Source organism: Fundulus heteroclitus, chromosome 21 (assembly GCF_011125445.2).
Source record: "Fundulus heteroclitus isolate FHET01 chromosome 21, MU-UCD_Fhet_4.1, whole genome shotgun sequence".
Classification (NCBI taxonomy): domain Eukaryota; kingdom Metazoa; phylum Chordata; class Actinopteri; order Cyprinodontiformes; family Fundulidae; genus Fundulus; species Fundulus heteroclitus.
Genome location: NC_046381.1, coordinates 10,037,504 through 10,049,026, shown reverse-complemented (window position 1 = coordinate 10,049,026; position 11,523 = coordinate 10,037,504). Strand labels below are relative to the sequence as shown.

The 11,523-nt window shown below is 41.2% G+C and overlaps 1 protein-coding gene across 1 annotated transcript in view; it reads right to left on the bottom strand.

The window, feature by feature from the left end:
- Positions 1–2,636: 2,636 nt before the first annotated feature.
- LOC105918166 (tyrosine-protein kinase yes) overlaps positions 2,637–11,523 on the bottom strand; it is a 32,432-nt gene continuing 23,545 nt past the window's right edge. The window contains exons 6-12 of the mRNA XM_036125725.1: positions 10,971–11,120; positions 10,198–10,353; positions 8,739–8,918; positions 7,441–7,517; positions 7,074–7,227; positions 4,819–4,950; positions 2,637–3,150 (exon numbers count right to left, since the gene is read on the bottom strand). Of these exons, the coding sequence (XP_035981618.1) occupies positions 2,942–3,150; positions 4,819–4,950; positions 7,074–7,227; positions 7,441–7,517; positions 8,739–8,918; positions 10,198–10,353; positions 10,971–11,120 (1,058 nt within the window). The 3' untranslated portion in view covers positions 2,637–2,941. The remainder of the gene's footprint in view (positions 3,151–4,818; positions 4,951–7,073; positions 7,228–7,440; positions 7,518–8,738; positions 8,919–10,197; positions 10,354–10,970; positions 11,121–11,523) is intronic.

Here is an 11,523-nt window from a genome sequence, read left to right as displayed (position 1 = left end):
CTTCCTCACTGTCATTGGTAAAAAAAGAAAAAAGAAAGAAGGATACGATTTAAAGAAACACATCAAAACTTGTCTTGAAAAGGTATTTCCTGTAAAATCAAGTCTTTATTCCACAGATTATTCCCCACAGATTATTCCCCACAGCTCATCTCCCCAAAATGCATTTTGATTTTTTTTAAAACGTACAAAGCCCTCTTTTACAAGCTCTGTGCTCACTTCTCATCTTAATACAATCCTGCTGAGATCATAAAAGGGCAAAAAACTTTAAAAACGTCCATCCAATGTCGTAAATGTAGTGTTTGCGGAGTCCCTTTGGTCACATAAACAGGCAGGTCCAAAGGTTCTTTAGCAGTCACAGTTTGGTGGATAAAAAATGCTTTGCTCACTTCAAAACAAAGGCCAGCAAAGGTCTTCTTCGTGCCTGGCTGGAAGCAAAGTTTCATGTCACAAAGCCACAAAGTCCAGCTTTCTTCACCAGATCTTCATTGTAAAAAAAACAACAACAACCGATGTGACGATATACAGAGCGGTTATAGAGAGAGATTATAATAACCAGGACACAAATAACTGCTTGGCCGGGCCTGGTGGCACACACAGATGGAACGTCTCCAAACGGCGTTATTAGACAGTGAAGGTGTGATGCGAGGAAATGTATATTATAGAAAGTATGAAAGCAGAGCACAGAACACATACAAATGACGTTGAGCGGGATTTACGTTCAGTTTTATCACCCTAAAAATGAATAAAAGACATCAACCCCCTGAGAACATCTACTCACAAAATATATTATCATCGTTTCTAAAGTTGCTAATATAATAAACGGTAGGAGAGGAGCGTCTTTTTTTACAAAATCTATGGCTCTGGCTTAGAATTTAATCACAAGAATTTGGAGAATTTACGCCCATAATAATAAAAGTGATGATAAAAAGTTGTCCTTCGATACAGTCAGAGACCCACATTGACACAAATATTGCTCTAACAACAACACGCAACAGTCGTCAAATAGACTACTTTCATACGCCAATTGGACATTGCAATAATGCAAATCGTATGGCAAGTAATGGTGAATACATTTAATAATACTTCTATTTCTATTTACCGACGTGCTCATGGAACCAATGGTGGGAAAAGGTTTAAACACCAAAAATAATCAATCCAATCATAATCCAATCATTCCAGCAAACATTAATTAGTTTATCATTATAACTGCGAATTACAGTTCATGTGATCACATTTTGTCCCAATATCGAAAGACAATACAGTTATTGCTTGTTCAGGATTTTAGGGGCACGGTTGTTTAGATCGATGTATCACTTGATGAGAAAACTCATTATACCTTTAACTGCATCAAAGCAAAAAGTTGTTTTACAAGATTTAAGTCAGTCTGAGTCAGGACCACAGACAAGCATATTGTTGATAAAAAAAATAAGACATCACCTACAGGTAACAAAATGTATCAGATCAGGGTTATGATAATGGCACCCTTCAGACACCTTGACTAAACTCTCTCTCTCTCTCTCTCTCTCTCTATATATATATATATATATATATATATATATATATATATATATATATATATATATATATATATATATATGAATACATCACAGCCTACATCTATCTTGATTATTGACAAAACTGCGTTTGTGCACATGATTTTGTCAATCTCACAAAGTTTTTTTCCCCAACAGTCCAATTGTGTTTCAATCTTTACAATGACCTTCCCTTCATGACAGCGTTCCGCAGAGGGCAGCTGAAACACAAGCCATAACATTTTATGATGTTTACAGCAAAATGCTGGGTTCACGAGACGGAAATAACTTCTTCTGTATGTTTTGACCACGCATGATTAACCGGGACCTCGCCGAAATATGTTATAACTCAAATCATCAAAGAGTCCTATCAAAACAGATAGGAAAACTAGCTTACCATTTCTGCAAACCGCTCAACAATACCAGTGTAGACCCTGTAATGCTGATGAAATTCAGTGCTTTATTTTACTGCATTCTACATCAACCAAGCGTTTTTGTGAATAGAAATGCCCTCGATGTTAAGATATATCAACCTGGGACTCAGTATGGGCTAAAATCTAAGCTCTAAACTATTTATTTTCCTGAGACATGTCCTGCTTTCAGGACATCTCAGTCATTTGTGTTCATTTTAAGATGTGAAATACTAAGGTCCTCTGTGAAATGATGTCAAATATTTCTACTGTCGGCCAGGTTTTGAAAAACCAGGAAAAGAAGGATGGTAGGAGGTTTTGACAGAAGAAAAGGACACACGGAAGGAAAGGAAGAAAACAAGGGAAAAGGGAAGGGCACAGTAAAGACAGGTAGGATGGTAGAACACAAAAGAGGAAGGGAAAGAACAAACGATAGACATAAGTAAAAGAGGGAGGGAAGAGAAAATGATGTAGGGAATAAAGTCTGGAAACAAAAGCATTTTTCTATGCTCTTATTTTCTTTAAGCATATTTATCCAGACCTGGAAACCCAAAAATTCAATTCCACACTTTTCCAGACACTCCCCAGCCTGGCGGTGCGAACTGAGAAAATCATAACTGATGTCAACTTACTACCTCGGCAAAAGGGAGGGAAATGGCTATGTTCAGCCACAAGGATGTCAGAATTATTACTATTTTCCTCTTTGTTGATGTTTAATCACAGCTTATTTCACAGAAACATTACACTGTGGAACGCCTGGTTTTTAAACATGAATGCGTATGCCCATGACCACGATAATTCTATACATGTTGATTAAAAATCTACATAAAGAGGTTAAAAAAAAACTGTTGTAGTACCATATGTGAGAACATGAAAAAAAAAATCACATAAGAACAAGGATCTGAATGGACAATGGAAGGACACCCAAAACGAAACGTGAGACGCAGAGTAAATAGTGTTGTATGCGACCGTCTAAGCCAAAGCCCCCTCCCGCTATGGCTATAGGTTTTCTCCAGGCTGGTACTGGGGTTCTGTGGAGGTGAAATAGTCCTCCAAGAAGCACTGCAGGTACTCGAAGGTGGGCCTCTCGTCTGGCTCCTTCTTCCAGCAGAGCATCATCATCTCGTGCAGAGACTCAGGGCACGCAGGCGGGCAGGGCATGCGGTATCCTCGCTCCACCTGCTCCAGCACCTCTCGGTTCACCATACCTAGAGGAGCAGAGACAGCAGTGAGGGCTGGACATCCTAGACTGACGCTCATTCAAAAGTTGTTTATGATCACAATTTGGATCTTTTATTCAAGGACATATACTTTTCATGCTCATTCTAGGCAATTTAGACACATTTTTACAAGATCTCTTAGACCGTTTTAACGTATTTTGTGTATAAATATGAGAGTTTATTATGAATTCACTGCAGATTTTTGTTTTACAATGGACAGGCTTTAACGTTATGGAAGGTGGAGAGACAATAACTTTAAGGGAATGGATGGATAGAGGAAAGGAATAAATCTGGAAAATTTAAATATATTTCCATACTCGTTTCTTTTTTCCATTCAAACCAAGACCCAGAAAATACATAAATCAAATTCCTTGCTGTGCTAATGTAACAGAATTAGTATTACTTTTCATTTGGGGCTATGCATGATGGGTGAATCTCCCCCTCTCTCTAGATGATTGGCCATGATAAGTGCAGACAGTGGGTACAGGGGTCTATAATGAAAGACTAGCATGATGTGGGTTCACATATATTAGCACTGTGATAAAATGTTGCGTATTATCGCCTTATGTCATTTATATGATCACTGGCTAATGTATTATATCAACCAGGACGTTAACAAGTTGCATATTGTATAGATTATGAGATGAGTAGCATTGTGACAGACCTAATACACAACTGAAAATGTCCGCTAGCTTGATGCTATTGTGAAATGCTACTCCTCGTGAGGTGCTGTATTTGCTGGGGCGAGCCCATCCTGACCGTACTGTATATATATTCTGTTACATGCACATTTCCTCTCATTCCGTCTCCAGGCCATTATTAATTTCACAACTCAACACAGAAATAAACTATTTTAAAAAGGAAAGACATTAGATTTTGGACCGAGCTGAATTAGGTCCGCTACACGGATAAGTCCAGCACGGTTACACTAAATTTAGTGAGATGAGTTATAATATCTTTCATGCTTTTCAAGAATTGTTCCTTTAATGTCATCCTGTGAATTTGACCTTCATTCCAACTGAAATGCAAGCGATGTACCATGTTCTCCCGCTACATATCGGGAAAAACCGGATGCGAAGATGCAAGTGATGTGGGGGACATTTTTTTTGACCAATCTCTATAATCTGATCCAATCTGTGTAATCTGAATTTAACTTTGTAAAGTGCCTTGAGATGACGTGCATCATGAATTGGCGCTATATAAATAAAACTGAATTAAAGTGTTTTCTAACTAAAACATGCAATGTCAACGTGTATTTTCTGTCTGAATAATCTCTTAAAAGATTCCTGCACCGCATCAGACGCCTAGAGGCGATTTGCGACGGTACTGCGGGAAAGCCAGAGGCGGGCGGAGTCCAGCAGATGGCCATTAATAACTGTGCTGTTCGGTCCCCTGATCGCCTCCCACCAGATGGCCTCATCTAATCTTCAAATCTGACCACGTGTGTAAGAGTGTGCGTTCGTGTGTGTCAGTATCCCCCCCCCCTCCCGCAGAGTCATGAATAAACTACCTTACACAAAGTGTCAGACGGCCTCACTTTGTCCTCTGACTCTACCAACAGCATCACGACAACACCTGACAGCAGGAGTCACCCTGCGGGCGTCGTAAATCAAAAAAAGAGAGAGCGAGGGTGTTGCCGAGGCTCGCGCCGCTCACCTGGATAGGGCACCCTGCCTTTGGTAACTAGCTCGGTGAGGAGGATCCCAAAGGACCAGACGTCTGACTTGATGGTGAAGCGACCGTACAGAGCGGCTTCAGGGGCCGTCCACTTGATGGGGAATTTGGCTCCTGTGTTGGATGTGAAGAGGTGTAGCGTCAGTGGGGGCGAGCTCCACGGTGCAGCAGCAACCAACGTTTTTACAGTTTCATCATGACTTGACAAAGGACGCCTCAAACGTTGCCTTACGGAGGTAGTCAGATCAGATTACAAACAGAACATTTGGTGTATTTTATTGTTAGTTAATGTGCCAGACCATAAACGTAGACTCTTTCTTTTATATAATCTTCATGACACTAATAAAGTGGCTTGCAAATGTACTCATACCTCTTGAACTTGTCCACCTTTTGTCACATAACAACCACAGACAAAAATATATTTTATTGGAATCCTATGTGAAAGACCAACACAAAATGGTACAAAAATCTAAAGTAAAAAGAAAATTGTACATGATTATTATTTTTTTTTTATTAAAAACTGAAAAGGTGTGCAAAAGTATTCAGGCGCCTTTTCTCTAAATGTGTAACCAACCGCCTTCAGAAGTTGCCTGATGATTGCTAATGACTAGAGTCCATCTGTGTGTAATCTACTCTCAGTAAAAATGCAGTTGCTCTGTGAACGCCTCAGAGGTTAGTGAAGCGAATACTGGGGAGAAAACAGCATCATGAAGTCCAAGGAACACACCAGACCTCTCATGGGGCACTGGTCAAGCCATCATCCACAAATGGAGAGAATGTGGCACAACTGTAAACCTACCAAGACAAAGCCGTCTTCCTTATACAAGCACACTGTCACAAACACCTACAGGTGCTCGGACCCTGGTGCTGACAGATACACTTCTATACAGTTAAACCCTATAGTTAGCTTTTGCTGCCACTAAATTCATCTTGTGTGTTTTTCAGCAATGTTATCAAAGGCATTGGTTGTTTTTACCTGTGATACTTTTTCTGTTCTGTGGTTCTTTCTATCTCTCAGGATGCTATCTTGTACTCTCTTTTTCTTCCACTCTGTTTCTGTTACTTCTCTACATTTTGACGTTTAGCCTCACCCTTCTCCCTTCCTTTTTTTTTTCTCTTTTACCTTTCCGTTTCCGTGTCCACTGAATTTTTGAAACAATCCCAAAATAATGGGAAATCACCATAGATAAAGCAGTAATGCTCCCCTCGCAAAAGTTAATCTCTTGGGCTCTCTTTGGCACTAAGAAAGCAATTCTGAGTGCTACACTACCAGAGAGGACATATAAAAAAAGGAAGTTTGAGGGCTATATGGTTCCAGGAAAACTACTTACAGAACTTCAGTGACTTTCTTTGTGCCACTCTTCTTGTGGCTGTGAGCCGTGGATCTCTGCAGTTCCTCAAGAGCTACCGTGGGCGTCTTGGCTAGCTCCCTGTTGCCTACCCTGCCTACCCCGTCAGCTCAGGTCTACAGCCATGTCTTGGTATGTTTGTGATTAAGATAATGGACTGAACAGCGCTCTGTGAGATGCTAAAAGCTGTTGGAGTTGTTTCACAAAGCAACCTTGCTTTAAACCCTGACCTGTCTTCTGGGTTCCTTTTGTCTTCGTCATGCTGTTTCTCTCCTCTGATGTTCTCCAACAAACCGCGGGGGCTTTCACAGAACAGCTGAGTTTATACTGAGATTAAATCACACACAGGTTGGCTCCTGAAGACTATTGGTTGCACTGGATTTTATTTAGGGGTGTCAAATTAAAGGGGACTAAATTCAAATGTATGCCAACGTTTTTAGATTTTTATTTATATAAAAAAAATCTTTAAACCTTCTAACATTTTGCCCCAACCACTAAACTATGCATTACTTTTTGTTGGTCAATCACCTAAAATAAAATAACAGTTTTTTTGGCTGCAATGTTAAAAAGAACTGTAAGAGTTTAAGATGTGTGAACGCATCTTGACAGTAAATCTTACTCACACAAAATTCCTGTGTAGAAGAAATGTGATAAAGTGGCTTTACTAAGAGCAAATAAAACACATAGAGGAGGACATTTGTTCTAACTGGTGACAGGGTGTTTTTCCCAGTGTGTGAAAAGCGCACCTAATCAGAGCAAAGAGCTGCGTCTGGTTTCTATTAGCGTTAATTCACCATGATGGGAGAACGCATGTAGCCCGCGTGCATTTTCCACTCCTCCTCCACTCACAGTCTACGGGCCTGCGGGTGTCCACGCGCTTGTACCCACCTTGCCTCGCCGTGTACTCGTTGTCTTCTATCAACCTGGCCAGGCCGAAGTCGGCAATCTTGCACGCCAGGTTCTCGCCCACGAGTATGTTCGCAGCTCGCAGATCTCTGTGGATGTAGTTCATCCGCTCGATGAAAGCCATGCCGTCTGCAATCTAAAAATAAAATATCTGAGGGAATCATTTTCGGCTCCAAGCGACGTCGGCCATAAAACAGGTGACGTGAAGCGAAAAGGAATAAAGGGAAAGCTGACAGGCTCGCCTGACATCATGGTTCCTTTTATAAATCTCTTAAAATAAAGCTCTGAGATCGGCAATACACAAACAGAGGTTCTTTCTTTATTTAAAGGGAAAAAATGTCTGTCTCACCTTTGCAGCCATGTCCACCAGCGTGATGAGGGTTAGGAATTTGCCATCACCCTCTTTGACGAAGTCAAGCAAGCTTCCTGGAAAAAGAGGACAGGCTGTAACTACAGGAAGTTGTTGCTGTATTAACAAGCTGCAGCAGCACGACATATTTAGTGTTTTATTATGATACAAACCCATTATTCAGTTAATAATTTGTGAAAAAAGCCTTTTTTCTTCAAAAATTTTGGTAATGGGGAAATAGGTTATTTCTTTTTATTAAAAGTGCTGTATTTGAGCAAATATAATTTAAAATATATTTTAGAGCCATAAAATTGCTAAAAGTATAACGTTTTGAAATCTGAAACAATATCATCATTGCCAGATATCAATGATAGTAACAGCTGAGCATGGCGGCATATATACCGTTGTGATTCAAACAACGGATCGTTTTGTTGAGGAAGACCTTACTAAACGATGGTTGAACGGACGTATAGCTGCAGGCATGTGAGAACTTTTACTTTCCCCAAAGGTCTTGATATGCAGAAAAAAGTGGATGAGATGGAAGGAAAAAAAAATCTTCTCCCTGTTCATGAAACAACCCAAGACTGGCTGAGGAGGACTCAACGCAGTTAATGGGACGGGGGGAGTCGGGAGCCAGACCCTTGAAGTGGCTACATTTGTTGTTTGTGAGCATAATGTTTCTCATGTAAGAACATCTCGTTTTACTCAGGTTTTTGATTTCTATTCGCCCTCTGTTACTATAAAATGTCTTAACGTCAGCAGATCCTGTTATAAATCAATGACCGGCTCTGCAGACGTTCCTGCCGCACTGAACAAAAGGGTTATTCAGATTAGACCTCAAGGTCTAGCAGAGACCTGGGGAGGAGCATTTAAAGTAGCTGAAATCTCCACTGTTCATGAGCAACACAGAATCCCATTTAAAAACCATACAGATGTGACTGTATAAAGCTAACTACTTATAATCCTTCACCAAAGAAAAAACAAACAAACAAAAAAATGGTGCAGCTGAAGGTACAAAAACCTCCGACAACACTTTGTCGTGTTTTCAGTTCCAGCCTTCGGGGAGCCACAAAATGCCTGTAACATTTAGGGATTTTTCCTTCAAGAAACTCTCAGGCAAATGAATCCGCCTCAGGGCCTAGAGGATCTGTTTCTTTTAGAAATCTTGTCCTGTGCTGCTTTGCTTTGCTTTAAATATAGAACTCATTAGGATCACGGAAAAACACAGCCGGGTCCTGCCATTCCCTGAGCGAAAACAAACAAAAAACCGATAAAGCAGCCCAGCGCGTTTCAGTTACCTTTGGACATGTACTCTGTGACAATATAGATGGGTTCCTCAGACACGACAGCGTAAAGAGGCACTAGTTTGTCATGTCTGAGTTTCTTCATGATCTGAGCTTCCTGCAGGAAGGCCTCGGGCGACATGGTTCCCGGCTTCAGCGTCTTTATGGCCACTTTGGTGGTGCCGTTCCACGTGCCTGCAGAGACACAGACAGGAAGCAAAGAAATGGAGGCCACGGGGGGAAATCGGTGTGAATAATGGGCCGGGAGATATGCCGCATCTTGTAATTGCCTAGGCGTGTGCTGTCATGCAACTAGGAGCAGATTCCACCTCTCTTTTAAAAACTGGTGGTGTGCCAAAGTCTTGATTAATCCCTCATTTATCACACTTTCTTTTTATGTCATATAGTGGCATGGATCTGTTTTCTTTAAACCTTTCTGAAGCTCTTTAGCTGCTTTTCTTATTTAGCCATTTTCCGTAAATGACCAGTCAAATTTGCGAAGAATTAGGTAATCATTTCTGTGAGACTGACCATTCATTGCACATCTTTGTAAAAAGGATTTACATTTTAATTACTTAGTTAAAGATTAAATGCCACCAAAATGTTTCTCTCTGGCTTTATCTTGTAATTATCGTCCTTGAATCGGAGGGAAATGTTGGAAATGTTGCTCATAACAACCGAGCAAAGCCAAAAAAAATAAAAATTTAACTGGCAGGTCTGTGAAATATAAGCTTATTTGCAACTAATTTTGAATTCGGAATGAAGGCCTTTTTTAACAACCCTGCTCAGAGTGTGAAATGTGGACACATGCAATCAAAAGGTTAGGTTGCTAGATCTTTGTCACTCATTCCTTGCCTTTGTTCAGTCCAGAGAAATATGTTCAAAATGAAACCTTTTTCAGCCCATATGTCCTGGTCTAACACTCAAAGATCCCGGCCTCATCTGAACAATCCTCACATTCCTTTTATTTGTATGCATTTATAAACTTTTAACCATATTTAGACTTTGTTCTGACAGAAGGCAGCATCTTTTTTCTGAGGTTTGCTCTTATTGATTCGTCCCTCAGGTCCTGTGCTTCGTGTTAGCTTGATTTTTCTCTTGCCCATTGTACAACACGCATGAAATCAATGAAAGCAAAGGGAATGAGTGAAAAGCAGCCAAAGCCCAAAGAAAAGGATGCAGAACCATCGTAGAAACTGTGAAACTATTAACCAGGGCCACATTAAAATCTTCCCTTGGATGCTACAAGTGATTTAAACTGGGTGGTTTAAATCTTTGGCACAGTCCTGTTGGATCAGCCACCCTGACAGTGGTCTGTCTTGAGATAAAAAGGACACAACAAACAAAGGATGCGACTGCAGGAAGCAGATAACTCTCCAGTTCGGACAGCGACAGCCGGCAACTACAGACACAGCATCTCCTTACTATCTGCGCCACTTCTGGGCAGCTAAGCATGCACGAGCTTCGCTCTTACCCATCCAGACCTCTCCGAAGCATCCCTGGCCCAGTTTGACCTCCAGCTGCAGCGAGTCCCTCGGGATCTCCCAGGCGTCTTTGGCGAGCCCCTGGGTCTGAGGCTTGACCGTGAGGCAGACCGTGGTCAGCTTGTGGCAGAGTCCGTCTGCGTGCTCTGTGACACGGAGGTGAGAACTGCCATGAAGACGCTCCGCTTCAGAAAGCCGCTCTAAACCTAACCTCTTTCATAGGGCTGGACGATAATTCAATAACAATATATATCGATCGATAGACGTATCGATGATAGAAAAAAGGGTCAATAAAAAGTTCAATAGAATAACAGTTTTCCTTCCTGTTGCATTCTTATCATGTAGGTTAATATTACAGTCATTACATCCTCCCAACCAATCGCAACGCAGACCCAGGAACGCTCCGTCACCAAGCTCCGCCCCCTTCAGAGTTCAGCGAACACATGTTCTATTTTCCTTTTTTTTTTTTTAAACTTGCAGTTTTTTAAAAAAAGGGTCAAGTTTGAAATCAGTGTTAGTGTGTTCTGTATCTAAAAATGACCAGGGTTGCACTTAAAATACATCTTTTGAATTTGTTTGTCGATATCGATCAATATGATTTCTATATGCTATTTTTTCTATATCATCCAGCCCTACTGTTTAATGCTGCCGCTCATCCCGGTAAGATGAGGCCGCCTCATGCTGCAGACGTGGCAAATCCTAACGGCAGCATCGCCCTCGCCAACACCCCGAGGTGTGACTCTGGGGAAGAACAGGGCCATACCTGTGTAGTGTTTGACGAGCTTCTGCAGCGTGTCAAACTGGGCTCGCGTGGTGATGTAGTATCCCCCGCTGTCCAGCTTGCGGATCTTGTAGTGCTTCACATTGTCTCCTTTGGCTTCATCCCAGTCCCGTATGGAGAGAGAGTAAGCACCTAAGGCGAGACGAAGAAAAGTCAAAGAAAACCGTGGGAGGTGCTGAAGTGAGCAGGGTCAAAGGTTTCGTGGGACTCTTTTAAGAAGTGGAAAATGAATCTGTGGAAACTGAACATACCTGAAAGGCAAATTTTCTCCTTCATTTCTTTCTAACTTTGCCAGCTTACTCTAAGTTGGTGGTGGTTTTCTGTTTCTGCGTGTTTTTCCACAAAGGTTACCTAACTTTAAGACCTTAATGGACACGGTTAGCTACAACTGTGAACAGATTTCAGCTAACGTCTCACATCCCTGTTTTTAAGCCAAGCTTGTTAGGTGTTACTTTGTTAATTTTTCTTTCTTAAAATACATCACTGTATTTGCCCTCTTACAGTTTCACACACAAATCTTTCAGTTTAGCAAAAA